This window comes from Idiotropiscis lumnitzeri, chromosome 2, assembly GCF_059441095.1.
Source record: "Idiotropiscis lumnitzeri isolate Australia: NSW breed Sydney's pygmy pipehorse chromosome 2, RoL_Ilum_1.0, whole genome shotgun sequence".
NCBI lineage: Eukaryota > Metazoa > Chordata > Actinopteri > Syngnathiformes > Syngnathidae > Idiotropiscis > Idiotropiscis lumnitzeri.
The window spans coordinates 26,062,757-26,081,715 of NC_142392.1; the positions used below are offsets into that span (position 1 = coordinate 26,062,757).

The window sequence follows — 18,959 nt, forward strand, 5'->3', positions numbered from 1 at the left end:
AGAGATCAAGTGTGGATTTTTTGGAATTATCATTTGAAAATGTGTGCAAAAACGACACCCAAGTACGAAGAGGAACTTTGTGGAATAAAAGAAGAGAACGAGCAACATCTTCAACTGCTGGGCGAAGGTTGCAAGCAGCTTCGTGTTGTGCAACACAAAGCAGGTTTGTACACGTCTTACTCTCAATTTGCTTTGTATAGAACGACTTTCTATCGTTAGAAATATGCATCACAACATTAAGTTGTTTGGGGAAATCGTTCACGGTTATTGCCATTTTATTTTTAAATGTTGCCTTTTACTTGTCGGTTTGCTGAACATTTGTTTATGCCAAATGAAATCAGTGCAGAAAATAAATGCCAAAAAATAACCAATAGTCGGGGGTGAACTCCATGTTTTTCCCAGTATAAAATTTGAACTCGTTTAACATTTTACATTTTCTGGGTTTTATATCTTGTTCAAGCAAGTCCTTACGGAAGGAATTCTGCCCGGCTCTAAAAAATGTGCACTCTGCGGCGAAAACATCAATGGCGGTTGATCAATTTTAGTGGATAAAACACAAAATATTAAGTTTTTTTTTTTTTTTTAAATCAAGTACGTATTGGTTTTATTTATTTATTTATTAACTTTGTACTGGCTTCGTCGGGTGAGAGTCAATGAACCTCGGGTGGCCCTGCACTGTTTTGTGCACATGTGCGTAGATTCACCCCATCCAAACATTTGAAATACATTGAATGCATCCATCCAGGGTTGCACGGATCTCGATCAGTGAACAAGCGCATGCTGCAAGGGATGCATCTGCATCTTTGGCTTACAATGGGCTTAAAAAGGGAGTACGTCACAAACCCCTTTTCCACCAACAAGTCCAGGAACATTTTGTTCCTGGTAATAAAGTTCCTGTGGCTCTGGTGGTTTGCATCTCCCCCGCAACTCATAGTTCTTGATAATTTATGCAAATGACAATGATGACGGAACAATGGGATGTCTTGTGTTACTTTGTTACTCATTACTGACACCCTCTGGCTGTTAAGCATCATTGCAGTTACAAAATAATTCAGGGAACTCTTAAAATATTATGGTGTATCTTAGTTGAATTCGAATACATATTGGTTAACTTTAAAATATACAGTCATTATTCAAATATGTCAACATGAAAGTCAAAGTGAAAGTGTTGTTGCTTAATGCTTATGTGTAGGGATTTTTACTCTTCAAACGTAAATTTGTTTTAAAATTTATTTAGAAACAGAAATTTTATAAATATAAAAAGGGTAATGTCGGAATGTACGAGCAGGATAAATGTAAATCATGCAATAAATAGCGACTCTGATGCCAGGGCCCCTTTAATTCTTTTAGGGATCCAGATTATAATGGAAGCAAAAAGTACCCACGATGAAACTATCTATAAATGCAAAATGAAATACTTGTAAACATATTTCACTTGAACGATTCCTATTTTATCAATGACATTATGTTGCGATGGCCCCCAGTGGTCTGCATCAATATGTTAGGGTCCCACAACATGTGTTCCATCAGACGCACACAATAGCCTGTGTGTGCTAACTTCAGCTCGCTTCCAGAAACGTCTGTGACTAATTCAGGAATGAAATCGGGCATCAGCCGCAACGTGCTTCCTTTTTAATTGCTCGTTTATCACTGTTGTTATGCTGCTAAAGGGAGGCTTACATCGTAGGACGTAATTTTGTGAAATGTCCCCTATGGTCCGGTCCAAGTTGGGGTCGCTCGCACGCATTGATTTGTGTTCGGCAGGCACAAGTCAAGGTAGCACGGTAGAAACAATATAAGACAAAGTCACCGCCTGAGCTTTGACTTGACCAAACCAAATTTGTCTATTTGTGTCCTACAGACGTCAGTGAAAACTATCTCCGTTCTGTGAAAGAGGAGCCAGACTGGACTCACATCAAAAAGGAGGAGGAGGAGGAGGAGATCAACAAGTCACCAGTGAACGTTGTCCATATAAAGACGGACGATGAAAACAAGGATGAGAGTGAGGACAACAGAGGGGCGGAGCCTACAAGCAGCAGTTCAAGTCGTCACGTGGCAACAGAAGGTGATGAAGACCACTGGGGGCCATCACAAGCACATCATGAGGACACATTATCAGACGCTCATGACGACGATGATGATAATGGGCAAGCTAAAAGTAAAAGGGCATGTCACACTGACTCATTCACTTCAAAGCTGTCTTTAAAAGGGCACAGAAAAACACACAGTGGTGAAAAACCTTTTTCTTGTTCAGTTTGTGGGAAATGCTCCTCTCGAAAGTTTGATTTAACAATCCACACAAGAATGCACAGTGGAGAAAAACCTTTTTCCTGCTCGGTTTGTGGCAAGAGTTTCTCTCAAAAGTCGTATTTAACAACCCACACAAGAACACACACTGGAGAGAAACCTTTTTCCTGCTCGGTTTGTGGCAAGAGTTTCTCTCAAAAGTCGCATTTAACAAACCACACAAGAACACACACTGGAGAAAAACCTTTTTCCTGCTCAGTTTGTGGAAAATGCTTCCCTCAAAAGGGAACTTTAACAGAACACACAAGAACACACAGTGGTGAAAAACCTTTTTCCTGCTCAGTTTGTGGCAAAAGCTTTTCTCAAAAGTTCCGATTAACAGAGCATGCAAGAACACACACTGAAGAACCTCTTTCTTGCTCAGTTTGTGGCAAGAGTTGCTCTCGAAAGTCTGATTTAACAAATCACACAAAAACACACAGTGGTGAAAATCCTTTTTCCTGCTCAGTTTGCGGAAAAAGTTTCTCTCAAAAGGGATGTTTAACAAGACACACAAGAACTCACAGTGGAGAAAAACCTTTTTCCTGCTCAGTTTGTGGAAAATGCTTCTCTGAAAAGTCAACGTTAACAAGACACACAAGAACACACAGTGGAGAAAAACCTTTTTCCTGCTCAGTTTGTGGAAAATGCTTCTCTGAAAAGTCACATTTACGATACCACACAAGAACACACAGTGCAGATAAGCCATTCAGTTGCAGTGTTTGTGCTAAAAAATTCACCACTAAACAGCAGGCTGAGAGACACGATTGTGATGGAGAGAATATAGGGCTGGGCAATATGACCTAAAATCAATATCGCAATAAAATGAGCAATTTTGCCTCGACAACGATGAATCACGATAAATTTCCGTCCGTGGACCAAAATCAAAATAAATGCAGGAAATACGTAATAACTGTTTTCTTTATTGACCAAGTGGTACACATTACTTTCAATGGAAAATAAAAGTACAAAAATCATGTGTAGAAGCCTTCCAAATATCTTACTTTGCATGACTTGAACAATGTCACAAAGAACAGGAGAAAAAGGTGACTTCTCGCAAAATCTTCTCTGCAAATAGATTGTGCCAAGATGCTGTAATGCCATGTGCAAAGGCGCTAGTCGCCTGTCAACAAAATGCTAAATAAAATGAAAAAAAAAATGTCAATGGAATGCCAATGCCAAATAAAAAAAGTGTACTTCATCAGGAAAATCGCCGTCTCGAGTACTCTGGTGCGCAGTTGCCACTTGTCGTCAATGTCATGCACAGTCGGGGTCAAACAGGGGTCCATGTCGCGTCTCGACCACAAGTTGGATGTGGATGCAAAACGCTTGACATGTCTCCGCTCCCGTCCCGATGTTGTCCATATCGGGAAGTACGGTTTGCAACAAATATTTTCGGACCTCTTGTCGACTACTTTTATGAGGCGTTTAAATCTTGTGCGCTCCACTGTCGCTCGAGGAGCTACATCTTTAGCTATGTGCTAGGCCAGTGTTTTTCAACCTTTTTTGAGCCAAGGCACATTTTCTTCATTGAAAAAATCCCGCGGCACACTACCAGCTGAAAATGTGAAAAAAAGTGTTTTTTAACATTGAAAAATGACCTATTAAAAGTCTTGAATATGAATCAAATAAACAAAGAATAAAGTATCGTAAAATCTTTCACATTTATACTCAGTGTGAAACCTGTGCCTGTTTGGATGAACACAGAGCTGATGTATTGGCAGGAATCAAAGTATTAATTCCTCTGCCACGAGTGAGACTTTTTTTGATTTAGCCACAAGTTCAGCGACGTGGTAGCTAGCTTTAAGGGCTCTCTCGCTTACCTTTGCGGTTTTTCTCATGAAAGTTGCTTGTTTCTCCGTGTGTTCACTCAGGCGAACAAAATACGCCACATTTTTGTTTTGAAGTAAAGTGCGTTTCGTTTGGAGATGGCGTTTAAGCGTGCTTGGGACCAGAGCGCCGTTGGAGAGCTTTTCACCACATACCAAGCACAACGGAGTCGGTGTCGTTGCATCTCCGGTAAAAGTGAATCCAAATGAAAGATAGCTTTCGCTGTATTGCCTCACGGCAGAAACTTTGCAGGACATCTTTGCTTTTTTTTTTTTTTACCTCCACTCATACTAGGGCCTTCATCTATGTCTGGGTTTTGTCCAGGGTCCAGTTCAGAGTCAGCATTTTTTTCTCTTCAAAAACATATCCATTAATTTCACCGTCGTTCTGTTATGCACTTTTTTTATTCTGCTATCCACTTCTCGCTTGTCTCCAAGCATCAGGCAATTCACTACCTGCTGCTGCTGCCGCCGCCTACTGGTTTGGAAGAGTACTACATTTTACTACTCAACTCTGCAGGCGCTAGACCGCACAGGTACACAAATTGAATAATTTCCCACGGCACACCTGACAATATCTCACGGCACACTGGTGTGCCGCGGCACAGTGGTTGAAAAACACTGTGCTAGGCTATCGCGTCCACCTCTTAGACGTTCTCTCGTATGGTGTCGCCTCCGTTATGGTCCAACCTTGCTTCTCACTTTGAACTTTTAGCACAAGCTCCAAGTCAACAACATGGTTGTGTTGTGGGTGGTGAAAAAGAAAAGGTTGGACGCGCTGTTTCAGGTGCTTACGACGCACTTTGTAGTTCGTGTTCTTTTGCTCAAACATCGTCTTTTTGGAACCCAAAACATTTCTTAACGACAGATGTCGGAATTTCTTTTCGGGACAAGCGAGACAGGAACAATTTCAACGAACATTACGTCGTCTTCAGCCGTGTCAGCTGCTTCTGGATTTGAATCGACAGCTACGACCGCGTCGTCAGTTTTCTTTCTTGTTCAGCTGGGTGGAGTCACGTGACTACAATCGCTCAAACCGTCTTACAGGGGCATGAACATAGCTGCAGACAGAAAGGACTTCTTTTTTTTTTTAAAACACAGAATTAACCGACATGGGCAAAATGATTTTATTAAATTTCGATCACGGTAAATTTTCGGTTTATTGCCCAGCCCTACGAGAATAGCAGCGATCCTTGAAGCTTAAAAAAACACAAAAAAAAAACTGAAGGAACTGACTCTTCGTGGTAAGATGTAAATGTGATTTAGAAAATATGATATATTGAATTTTCAAAGCTCTTTTATTGACACAAGGCCAATGTGATCAGTGTATTGTGTCTGAGTGATGATGATTTTTTTTGTGTTTACATCAAACATTGAAATGAAATTAATTGCCTTTGCCTGGAACAACATTTGTTAACATTCTGCTTTTCAGTTGTCTTTTTAATCGTACCTAATGGAAAAGGTGTGAGAAGAAACGGTGCTTATGAAATCGGTGCCTTCCACAATCATCAATAAAATCACTTATTCCACTTGCTCAACTGGTCTTCATTACGCTGTGTGGAAAGGTGAAAAACTGAACAAGAAGTTGAACTCTAAAAAGAACCAGACAGAGAAACGCAAATAGTCTCAGTTTCTCTCAATGGCTTTAGTATGTCAGGAGTTGGCAACTTGATGGCGACTGGAGTCAGCGTTTATTTGTCACCATGGACGAGATGATCCGCATCACGCTGTTCGTTGCTGCTGCTGTCTGAATTGGACCCTGGAGGTCACCTGCCAGCATCCCTGAATTTCACCGGCGGATATTCAGCTATCCCACGTCTGATCCCAGATTGTTGTGGAATTTTCAGCAGTAAGGGAAGATCAATGAGATAGTCTGGAAAATAAATTGTCTTTTGAGTCAGTCTGCAGAGTGATCTCAGTGGGAGAAGTGCGTGGGAAGATACTGACGCACACAGGAAGATGAAGATTTATTTGACAGGAACTGTGTAATCTTAAAACAAAAAGATACTTTTTCTGCGTTGAGCCTACTTATCAGTCAAGGTCGTGTTGTTTTGGCTTCACAAAGAATCCTCGAGTACAAGAAGCGAAAGACACTTTCTTCAAAAGCAGGTGGCCACAATAAATAACAAAAACCTTACTTGCTAAATAATTGTCCATAATATTAAGATTGAACAAAATAGTGACACAAATATTGAAAAAGTAAATTCAGTCACGATTAAACATTGAATACTAAATTATTACTAAAACAGTTCAATGAATCTTGAAATAAATAATGAATCACCGTAGTTTAATGAATACTGAAACGAATAATGACGTTTTTAAGTTAGTTAAGTTATAAACACTGAAATCATTTTTTAAGACTCTAACATTTAGAGAATAAAACAGTGATGTATTTTAATTTAAAATTCGCAACCACGTCGCTGGCGAAAAACCCTGTAAAAAGGCAAATATGTTGACATAAAGTTTCACTTCATCATGTCAACTGTTAATAATAGAGAAATACATTTGGAATACTATCCAACCAACAACATGGTGTCCGATGTATAAATAAAACCAGCAACAAAAGTAAAATTCAATACATCTCTCAAGTTCATATTTGGGAACTAAAATGTTTGTTCATGTGCATCTTAGGTATTTCTCTATGTTTAGAGGAAGATAACGATGATTTGCATAGCAAATGGCGACATCTGTCGGTGAGTTGGTGACAGTGCTCCACACAGCCAGCAGCCAATCATATCACAGCGGGGTGTGGCCTGTTCTTCCTCTTTAGTGCCGAACAGACTGCCATTTTCTCTTTCATTCGTCTCGTCGCACAAAGAGAAGCACACGAGTTATCGCCAAGCAAAGACCAAGTGCGGATTTGTTGAGATTGGCGTTTGAAAATGTGTGAAAGAACGACACCCGAGTACAAAGAGGAACTTTGTGAAATAAAAGAAGAGAACGAGCAACATCTTCAACTTCTGGGCGAAGGTTACAAGCAGCCTCGTGTTGTGCTCCACAAAGCAGGTTTGTACACGTCTTACTCTCATTTGCTTTGTAAAGAACGACTTTCTATCGTTAAAAATATGCGTCACAACATCAAGTTGTTTGGGGAAATGCGTTCAAGGTTATTGCCGTTTTATTTTTAATTATTGCCTTTTACTTGCCGGTTTGCTGAACATTTGTTTATGCCAAATGAAATCAGTGCAGAAAATAAATGCCAAAGAAAAAACAATAGTGGGGGGTAAACTCCGTGTTTTTTCCCTAGTATAAAATTTGAACTGATTATTTAACATTTTACATATTCCGGTTTTTAAATGGTGTGAAAGAAATTAAGTTTGTCATGTCATCATGTTTCAAAACTATGCTGACAGATGAAGTGTATTTTTATATCCACTGTTGGAGTTGAGCCACCGAGAAAATGAGAAACATTTAGTAAATGAATCTTAAAAGCCAAACTTACTCCAATGCGTGTTCGTTTTTTGTACTCAAGAAGAAAAGGGCCAAATAAAGACTCAACAACAGCTGATTAGGGTTGCGATATTTTAGTTTCTTCGATTTCTGGAGTTCAGGAAATAGTATCTGGGCGGCCTTTTGTTAATCTGACGAGTACAATCGAAAAATGGCGCGCTGATCTCAGCCCAGCCTGACATTTTATAGGAGGTTTCCTATGTCAAGGGTCATGTAGGTTGAATCGGTCGTCCTTGCTCCTTCCCCCGGCCCGGCCCACGTTCCAGGTCCAAGGCTGACCCTCTCAGGCAGGCGGCAGTCTCTCCGTCTCTCCTGCTCACATTCCCCTGTAATCTTGTCAGTGTTCAGATTGTGTGGTGTATGTTTTTGTAACAAGTTGAAATATTAAAGTATAAATAAAATAATGTATTATTTGTAATACGATAGGAATTTAAATATTAATTTTGTCTTTTGAATATTTCCATGCTTTTCACATTAGTGACGCTGTCGATCTGGGTTCTCCTATAGTTTGTAATAAGAACAATCTGAGATCGATTATTTATGTCTGTATGCACCTAGCAGGCGGCCGTTGGAGACTTTCCTCATTCTAGTAAAGTCTACTGAGGAAACAACACACAACACTGTTGTGATTATTTCACCCTGTTTCAGGGTGTAACATTTTCACAGATCAAATTATGTGTTTTTGGGTGTTCCTGATCGCGTCCCTGTGACGTCGTCCCCTGCCCAACTTGATATGTTTGAATCTTCGATGGCCTATGTGGAGAATGTGTTTCGTCGTATTTGTCCATGAAGCGCTATCTGGTTTGTCATCAGTTTGACCTGAGCAGACTGAATCTGTTTGTTCTGAATGAGAGTGTGGGTCATGAAAATACTATGTGTGCAATTTTGAGGTCTTACATTTAAACTAAGTCATATAAATTTAGCATATGAATGCATCAGTAAACACCATGACTACAATCCCAGTCAATCTTATCGATGCACTGCACTTCTACTTTCATTTGAGAAATGCTTTTTGTTTAATCAATGTTGGCAGAGTGGTACTACGCAGCAGTCGTATCGCGTCCAACTATTTTCAGGATCAGCAAACCAGAATTTCTGTATTGACAGAGGAATAACTGCACACAACCTGTCTCGTCTGACAGTGTGGAAGAAGTGAATATTTTATTCTGAGGCGACAAAGGATAAACATAAAAAGATGTCAAAGTACCGCACTACGAAAGAACATTAGAAAAAGTATAAAAAAAATAAATTTAAAAAATGATGATAGGAACTAAGTAAATGGGGACTAGTGCGGGAGAAATGTGCAGAAGATAAAGAAAAGAAAGGTCTAGTGGTTAAAGAGATGAGAAATAAGAAGTGTAACACTATCGCTATAGACAACATAGTCGTGAATAAGCTCAGTTTGAGCACAGACCCTGGCCAGGGTGTAAATTTTAGCAGGAAAATTATGATCTGAAAATAGAAATAATGAAGAGAATTGCGCTTCCACGTATCGTATTGGGCACTTTGCGGCATGGAACACAGCAAGGATCGAGGCGTACCGTTGTGTGGAGGTCCCGACGGTTTCGCTGGTACGTAGGAAGAGATACGCTGTTCAGATATGTACCCTGTGATTACTCGTGTTCTGGTAAAGGCCACACAAAATCAAAAACCTGGCTACCATCTACTGTGGGACCAGGAAGTCAGGCAGCCCCCACGCAGGAGATAAGGGGTGATAGTTATCAACCAGTGCCAGTCCCTCCTTTGTAGAAAAGAATTGCCCCTTCTAAAACCCATATGTGATTGCATTAATATTCAGTTTTATCAGTTCAACTAACGCGTGTGCGTCCTAGTGTGCATTGAAAGATGCAGCATAAAAAATGTTCAAAAATTTGGATAATAACTAAAGCAAAATTTAGAACGAGAAAGATAATTGGCTACATAATCATTGCGGTGAAATTAATCTTAATTGCAAAAAGGGGTAATTTAAATTAAGAAATCTAAGATCATAAAAGGATGAATGCATGTTCCGTGGAATGTGATTTGTCAACACGGAAAAGCCCTGAGTGATGAAAACGTGAACATATGGTTCAGGAACAGGTCTCTTTGACGGCAAAAGTCTGACTATGGTAAACAATTGATAATTAGACCTCAATGAAGTGATTGTGCAGTTGAAAAAGTTCATATATTGACTGTGAAAAGCTAAAGTGAGAAACTAGGATTAACTATTTGGCAAACACTAGAACATATTCAGTCTCGAGGAAGACTGAACGCAGTAAAATTGCAATAAGAAGAACAATAAACCAGCCCAGAGTGTTACAATGTCCTGGAAACAAAAGTTTGGGATTACCCCTGAGGGTGAAATTCCTCTCTGAACTCCTCCTTTGTGCCCCCGGCAGCAACTCATGAAACAGGGATACTGATAAGAGATACAATTTTGTTGAAACAGAACATGCAAGGTTAAAGGTCATGCAAAACAAAAAAAAACCCATCTAATGTTCCATACTTCAGTTTTGCGACCAATGTACTACGGTAATTCAATTAATGGAACGACATTTTGAGATGGAAATGACAGGAATGTCATGAATTATCATGTTATGAGGGGACTTTTGAGATTCAGTAAATTGATTTAAATTAAATTACAAATTTTTAGTCTGCGGATAATTCACTTCCAAGAATACTGACTCATTGGTTGAGGAAAACGGGGTTATATTAGTTAGTTAAAAAAGAATAGCTAAATTATAGTTGACGTGTTCATGGGGATTGAATATGAATCATAAACAGAAGACAAAACCAATTGGCATTGGCATTTGTAAAATATGATGAGGGATTAAGTTTGTGAGCTCTTATGGGAGACAGGGCGGGACGCGAATGGATTGAAGCTTCCGCCAGTGACCCGTCCAATAGTGTCACCACCACACAGCTGTGCCGGGTGGCCGTCCTCGAGGGCGTGCGCCTCCCAGTTACTGACATCATGCGAAACAGTCCGTCAATGAGAAACTGCTAATCAGTATGAGTAGAATCCCCGTTTCTGCATCGATGAAAGAAAATATTGGATTGGATGTAGAAAAAGAATAGTTACACTTGCGGGTTCAGGGGGCCAAGAGTGCTAATTCACCGGGAAAGGAAAAAAGAATATGGGGGGAGGGAAAAAATTAAATAAAACCGGGGAGAAGCAGCTAATGCAGTAGCCGACGCATGCAGCTCCCATTGCGTCTGCTCTTTCCGTTTCCGTTGCTCCAGGGCCAGGTTCTGGTGACGCAGTGCCATAGCAGGCTTGTTGTCCGCACCGGCTGGTCAACAAGGTCACGTAACAGAAGTAGGGGTGGTTATAGAGATGGGTTGTGAGTGGGACGTGCTTTTGCTGTGGGGTCACTGGGTGATGAGCGGTTCAAACCGAGCCACTTCCTGAAATGTGCCATCCTGTGGTCCAGCGCCATGCCAGTCACACACCGGTGCTGCCTCGCATGTGTGCCACTAGCACGGGGGCGCCATCGCTACCCCCTCCTCCGACAACGCTTCTATGGCTTCCAAATGCACACTTGACGCCTCAACCCGATTGGGACCCCATTCCACGATAGGGGTGCCCGCGGAGCCTCAGCATTCAAGGACCGGCAAGTCTTAGCATTCCGATGACGACTGATGGACAACAGTTTTAGATGGTGGAACAAGATATTCCACGCTTTGCAAGTTCCTTCTGCATATCCCAGTGAGCAAAAACACTGTCACGTTTGTGGGACACTTGAGATTGGCCGAGTCACTGCCATGGACCGAACCCACACCTGTGAAACAAACACTGGAATTCGAGTGGGACTGAATTTCCAGAAGGGACTGAATTTGACTGTGCACATCCGGCGGGGGAAGCATATGTTGTCCTCCGTTCCAGTCGACTGGGCAGCTCTGAGACCAGGGTCTCCATCCTCCCGCAGCTGGTACGTCCTGTTCCTGCTCTGGTCTGCGTAGTGTAGCCGCCTCCACCCATTCAAACCACCAATTGGTCCTTTGCATTGAACACTGAGTTATGATGATTTTGTTTTTCAGGATGCATTCACCCAATTTCGAGGGTCAGAAGTGCGTCTTGCATTAGGATTATGTATTTGTGATGTCTACCGGTGCTGCCTCGCATGTGTGCCTTGCCCCAGAGCAGAGGAAACGGTATGAATTGTCTCTGTTCGCTGAGCCACAAATCACATTAACTATCGGTGCGCATCATCATAGATTTCGGCCCATTGGTGAAGACGGTTGGAAGAGTTAATTTCAGATGTTGAATACTCCATGTCACAAGCAGGGTGTGGTGTTTCAGCACCCATTCCGAATTCTTCTCTTATGGAACATTTTCCGAGTTTCTCGACACTACGGTAGACAGTGAATGGGTCACTCTGAAGCGAAAGCTCTGTTTGCGTCTCTGCCAGAGGGGTTGTGGACCCGGGGTCTGACTGATGTTGTGCTCTGCTCCACAGCTTCTCCAATTTGTATTTGCTATATCTGCAAATGTTTTTATATTATTGTGAAAGAAATTAAGTTTGTCATGTCATCATGTTTCAAAACTATGCTTACGGGTTAATAGGTCACAAAAACATGGACCTCTTACACAGGAAAACGTGAGTTCAGTGGTAACAGAGTTGTGTCTATGCTGGCAGTTTAGCAGGAAGCCACAAAAACAGATGCACGTCTTGAACCGTGTTTGACAGGAAACCGTTTAGCTCGCATTGAACAGAAGTGTGATAAAGTCAAAGTGTTCATGTTTTTCCATTCTTTATGAGTTTGCATCTACAAATTACTTTGCTGTGCTTCAATAAAACGCGGCACAGGAGCGAGAAAGCTTTTCTCTTTGGCGAACTGCTCCTCGCAAGTGACAGACAACCTTGGCTGGGTGATTCATTTATGAAGGCTTGTCTCGTTTTTGACAAAAACTCTGACATATCTTGTTCAAGCAATTCCTTACGGAAGGAATTCTGCCTGACTCTAAAAAATGTGCACACTGCGGCAATAAGATCAATGGAGGTTGATCAATGTTCGTGAATAAAACACAAATGATTACGTTTTTTTAATAAATCAAGTACGTATTGGTCTTATTTATGAAATTTTTACTGGCTCGGTCAATGAACCTCCGGTGGCTCTGCACTGTTTTGTGCACGTGTGCATAGTTTCACCTCATCCAAACATTTAAAATACATTGAATGCATCCATCCAGGGTTGCACGGATCTCATCAGTGAACAAGCGCATGCTGCAAGGAATGCATCTGCATCTTTGTCTGACTATGGGCTGAAAAAGGGAGAATGTCACAACCCCCTTTTCTACCAACAAGTCCAGGAACATTTAGTTCCTGGTAATAAAGTTCCTGTGGCCCAGGTGGTTTGCATCTCCCCCACAACTCATAGTTCCTGGTAATTTATCCAAATGACATTGAGGATGTATCAGTGGGAGGTCTTGTGTTACTTTGTTACTCATTACTGACACCCTTTGGCTGTTAAGCATCATTGCAGTTCCAAAATAATTCAGTGAACTCATAATGTTTTGGTGTATCTTAGTCTAATTTGAATATGTATTGGATAACTTTAAAATATACAGTCATTATTCAAATATGTCAACACGAAAGTCAGAGTGAAAGTGTTGTTGCTTAATTTATGTGTAGGGGTTTTGACTCTTCGAACGTTAATTTTGTTTTAAAGTTTATTTAGAAACAGAAATTTTCTAAAAACGTAAAAAGGGTAATGTCGGAACTTATCGCAGGATAAATGTCATTTTGGGTAAAAAAAAAACCCAAACGTAAATCATACAATAAATAGCGACTCTGATGCCAGGGCCCCTTTAATTTTTTTAGGTATCCAGATTATCATGAAAGCAAAAAGTACCCACGATGAAACTATAAATGCAAAATGAAATACTTGTAAACATATTTTACTTGAAGGATTTCTATTCTATCCATGACATTATGTTGCGATGGCCCCCAGTGGTCTGCATCAATATGTTAGGGTCCCACAACATGTGTTCCATCAGACGCACACAAGAGCCTGTGTGTGCTAACTTCAGCTCGCTTCCAAAAACGTCTGTGACTATGTCAGGAATGAAATCGGGCATCAGCCGACACGTGCTTCCTTTTTAAATGCTCGTTTATCACAGCTTATCATCGGACGTAATTTTGTGAAATACCCCCATGGTCCGGTCCAAATTGGGGTCGCACGCATTGCTCCGTGTGCGGCAGGCACAAGTCAAGGTAGCATGGTAGAAACAATATCAGACAAAGTTGCCGGCTGAGCTTTGACTTGACCAAACCAAATTTGTCTTTCTGTGTCCTACAGATGTCAGTGAAAACGATCTCCTTTCTGTGAAAGAAGAGCCAGACTGGACTCACATCAAAAAGGAGGAGGAGGAGGAGGAGATCAACAAGTCACCAGTGAACGTTGTCCCTATAAAGACTGAAGATGAAAACAAGGATGAAAGTGAGGACAACAGAGGGGCGGAGCCTCCAAGCAGCAGTTCAAGTCGTCACGTGGCAACAGAAGGTGATGAAGACCACTGGGGGCCATCACAAGCACAAAATGAGGACACATTATCAGACACTCATGACGATGATGATGATGAAGATGATGGGCAAGCCAAAACTGAAAGGGCATGTCACACTGACTCATTAACCTCAAAGTTGTCTTTAAAACGACACACAAGAAACCACGGTCAAGAAAAACCTCTTTTTTGCTCAATTTGTGGCAAAATTTTCTCTCGAAAGTTTCATTTGACAATTCACACAAGAACACACAGTGGAGAAACATCTTTTTGCTGCTCAGTTTGTGGCAAAAGCTTTTCTTTAAAGTCAAATTTAAAAACACATACACGATTACACACTGGAGAAAAACCTTTTTCATGCTCAGTTTGTGGAAAATGCTTCTCTCAAAAGGCAAGTTTAACAGAACACACAAGAACACACTGTGGCGAAAAACCTTTCTCCTGCTCAGTTTGTGGCAAAAGCTTTTCTGGAAAGTCAAATGTTACAAGTCACATAAAAACACACAGTGGAGAAAAAAACTTTTCCTGCTCAGTTTGTGGCAAAAGCTTTTCTTTAAAGTCAAATTTAACAAGTCACATAAAAACACACACTGGAGAAAAAAACGTTTCCTGCTCAGTTTGTGGCAAAAGATTTTCTTTAAAGTCAAATTTAACAAGTCACATAAAAACACACACTGGAGAAAAACCTTTTTCATGCTCAGTTTGTGGCAAAGGATTCTCTCTAAAATCAACTTTAACAAAACATAGAAGAATACACAGTGGAGAAAAACCTTTTTCCTGCTCAGTTTGTGGAAAATGCTTCTCTGTAAAGTCAACGTCAACGTTAACAAGCCACACAAGAACTCACAGTGGAGAAAAACCTTTTTCCTGCTCAGTTTGTGGTAAAAGCTTCTCTCAAAACTCAACGTTAACAAGCCACACAAGAACACACAGTGGAGAAAAACCTTTTTCCTGCTCAGTTTGTGGAAAATGCTTCTCTGTCAAGTCAACGTTAACAAGCCACACAAAAACACACAGTGGAGAAAAACCCTTTTCGTGTTTAGTTTGTGGCAAAGGTTTCTCTGATAAGTCAAGTTTAACAAAACACACAACAACACATACTGGAGAAAAACCCTTTTCCTGCTTGGTTTGTGGTGAAAGCTTTTCTATAAAGGCAAGTTTAATAAGCCACACAAGAAAGCACACTGGAGAAAAACCTTTTTCCTGCTCAGTTTGTGGTAGACGCTTCTCTGTAAAGTCACATTTACAAATGCACACAAGAACACACAGTGGAGAAAAACCTTTTTCATGCTCAGTTTGTGGCAAGAGTTTCTCTCAAAAGTCGAATTTTACAAGCCATACAAGAACACACAGTCGAGACAAGCCATTCAGTTGCAGCGTTTGTGCTAAAACATTCTCCACTAAACATAGTACTGAGAGACACAATTGTGTTGGTGACAAAAGCAGCGATGCTTGAAGCTTAAAAAATGACAAAAAAAACTGAAGGAACCGACTCTTTGTGGTAAGATGTGAATGTGATTTTCAATAAAATATGATGAAATTGAATTTTGCAAAGATCTTTTATTGACACAAAGCCAATGTGATAGGTGCCAGAAGGACCATTGTGTCTGAGTGAGGATGAGTTTTTTTGTGTGTTCACATCAAACATTATAAATGAAATTAATTGCCTTTGCCTAGAACAACATTTGTTAACGTTATGCTTTTCAGTTGTCTTTTTAATCGTACCTAATGGAAAAGGTGTGAGAAGAAACTGTGCTTATGAAATCGGTGCCTTCCACAATCATCAATAAAATCACTTCTTCCACTTGCTCAACTGGCCTTCATTGCGCTGTGAAAAGGTGAAAAACTGAACTAGAAGTTGAACTCTAAAAAGAACATGAAAGAGAAACGCAAATCGTCTCAGTTTCTCTCAAAGGTTTTGGAATGTCAGGAGTTGGCAACTTGATGGCGACTGGAGTCAGCGCTGGTTTTCTCGCTGTGTTTGGCTGGCTCGTATATGTATGGTCCATTGAACATAACTCAAACTCTTCGAATATCCCCTCACATACATTTAATATTTCACTTTCTGAATAAATTTCTGACTTGCTAAAAACACTTTCTAGGTTGAGCTCTATCAAGTAGTGATGGGTAGATGAGGCATCCTGTATCGTTTCGACACAGTGACACAATGTATTGACACTGTGTTGACACTGTGTTGCTGAATACTGACACCTGGTGGACTTGCAGGAAACATTTGACAGGGTCATCTGACACTGATCTGTCAAACTAATTGTATCCAATTCCATTGATTAGCGACGTGATGTGTTTTTATATATCCTATTTCGTATTACATTCCATCGCACTATTTATTTTCATATTTATCTAATTTATATATTTAACTGAATTATTGTTGTATTGCACTGGAGAGAGGAGCTCTCTAATCTCGTCGCACACTTGAGTACAATGACAAAGGGATTTCTGATTCTGATTAGGCATTTGCTTTCACATTATTTTTACATAAACGCAATTTCATAAAAAAAATCTTTGATATTCGAGACGCAGTTGATAAATTAAGAGAACATCTGTCTGAATGCCCAAGTAAAAGTGTTGTGAATGACAATGGACTCATTGTAATTAAAGATTTTTATTAAAAAAAATTAGTTTCTCCAGCGTTTTGTTATTCAGTCTGTTTCTTTTTTTTTTTTAGGCAATTTCCACCGCCTTTGAGAAGATCCTCTCACAAGGCACTGAAGAGGCCGGTGTGCACAACGCCTGTGTGGCTAATATAAATAGGTGAGGGAACGTTGCCTCCATGGACTTCCAGTATAAGAGCGGGTCTTCCGTACGTGCAACGTGTCCTGCTGACATATAGCGCTGCACCTCTGAGTGCGCATCAAAAGTGACGTCTTCCATCTTGCGGATATTTAATGCAAAGTAACGTGCCAATAACTCGATGCTTGTTTTGAGCGTCCATCCTGTTGACAGATGCGCTTCCTTATGAACACAGTTTGGCGCGCGACCGCTGTGTCGACACGATTCTGGTAGTGGTCACGTGACTTTCTCAAAGCAGTACGCGCACCGACACGGGGTTTGCCCTGGAAGCTCGGCGCGCGCATCGACGCCTCGGTGTCGTTGGACCCATCACTAATAGATACCAAAGTATTATTCATAGCAAGTTACCTTGCCTATCGTGTATTGATTGTCATTTGCCGGTCAAAATAAATCCTTGTTAACCAACCTTTTCCCTTGTCAGCGTTTTAAGAATCCACCTTCACCGCTTTCCAGCCCTGGCTCACAGTCATAAATGATGGTATTTTGATGGGGATTTATTCAAGTAGAACAAAGTAGGAATTCCCCGAAGGCACAGGTGTGAAATGCACTGAAGTAACTTAAAAAGTAAAATAAAAAAAAATAAAATTACAATTGCTGAAGAATGTTTAAGAAAGAAAAATGTTGACAATTGTTGATAAATAATGATATTTTCCAGGAGGTATTTATTTCTTTGTTGTTTATTCATTCAATTCTATACTTATTTCAATATTTGAGTATTATTTTTCTTTCAATATGTAGTATATTTTGTCTTTGAAGTGTGGGTCCTTGCTGCCTTCCGGAGAGGCAGCCGAGCAAGGCTGGATTGGTGATGAAAAAGAACTGGTTCGAGAAAGATTTTATTCTCGTCACATGCTGATGTCAAAAGAAGTCTCCCCAAAAACGTGTGCGTGTGTGTGCTCCGCACACGTGCGAGCCCCCTCTCAGACATTCCCTTCTTACAGGGAATGCCCAAATAGGACATGAATATCTAATTTTCCCTTGTTGCATATGCATTCCCATCACGCTAGTCTTCGGGATTTCCCTCCAAAAGTCCCCCAGAGGGAGAACAGATGCGTCTCCCCGTTGATACGACCAGTCTACTCGTGACCACCTTAAATTACTCTCACACCCTGGAAGGTCACTGACCTGGCGAGAGAATTGCCCCCACCATAAACAATACTCAGGCCTATTTTCTCTCAGGGCAGTATCTGGTTACATCGGAACTTCAGAACCAAGACTGGTCACTTCTGTGAGCTTCAGTCCCTTCATAGTTTCATAAAGAGAATTACTTCCCATATCTATATTAGGCCATTTAAAAATACACAACTTTTTTTAAATTTATTTCAATGTATATTTAAGCGTGCTAATGTAATACTACAATATTTATTCAATTATTTTAATATGTAAAATTATCAATATTAATTTAAACCTTTTTATTTCACACTTGAATATTTCTGATATTCTCATATTTGTTCATTTGAATATGTGTGCAATTTAAATTATTCCATCCATCCAGCCGTTTTCTGCCACTCATTCCGGGGTCGGGTTATTGAATTAATTTAATAACTAAGTATTTTTTATATTTCACTATTTATTTCAAGATTAACTCTTCTCAATGTGTTCAATATTTATAAAATGTTTCTATATTTCTTATTAATTGCATTAAGTCTGTATGTGGTTTCCAATTTTAATATTTCCCGATTTCATTATATAAGCAATCCAAAGTATAAAAAATATAATATAGCATGAAAAGAGTATTTTGTATATTTGACAAAATTATAGTTTTTCCGAAGTGAGATTCTGCTTAGCAACAAACCCCAAATGCTTGATAGAGCTCAACCTAGAAAGAGAAACCGAGACTATTTGCGTTTCTCTTTCTGGTTCTTTTTATAGTTCAACTACGAGTTTAGTTTTTCACCTTTTCACACAGCGCAAGTGGAACAAGTGATTTTATTGATGATTGTCGAAGGCACCAATTTCATAAGCACCGTTTCTTCTCACACCTTTTCCATTAAGTACGATTAAAAAGACAACTGAAAAGCATAATGTTAAAAAATGTTATTCCAGGTAAAGGCAATAAATTTTATTTACATGTTTGATGTAAACACCAAAACAAATCA

The 18,959-nt window shown here is 40.1% G+C and overlaps 2 protein-coding genes across 2 annotated transcripts in view; one reads left to right on the forward strand and one right to left on the reverse strand.

The window, feature by feature from the left end:
* Window positions 1–18,959, reverse strand: part of LOC148342112 (uncharacterized) — a 30,487-nt gene that overhangs the window by 9,818 nt on the left and 1,710 nt on the right. Inside the window, exon 2 of the mRNA XM_088286629.1 lies at window positions 8,385–8,393. Coding sequence (XP_088142755.1) covers window positions 8,385–8,393 — 9 coding nt within the window. The remainder of the gene's footprint in view (window positions 1–8,384; window positions 8,394–18,959) is intronic.
* On the forward strand, window positions 26–5,534 carry LOC148342114 (uncharacterized). The gene is made up of 2 exons (XM_088286734.1): window positions 26–163; window positions 1,862–5,534. Exons 1-2 carry the CDS (start codon window positions 40–42, stop codon window positions 3,091–3,093), a joined length of 1,356 nt encoding a protein of 451 aa, XP_088142860.1. The 5' UTR covers window positions 26–39; the 3' UTR covers window positions 3,094–5,534.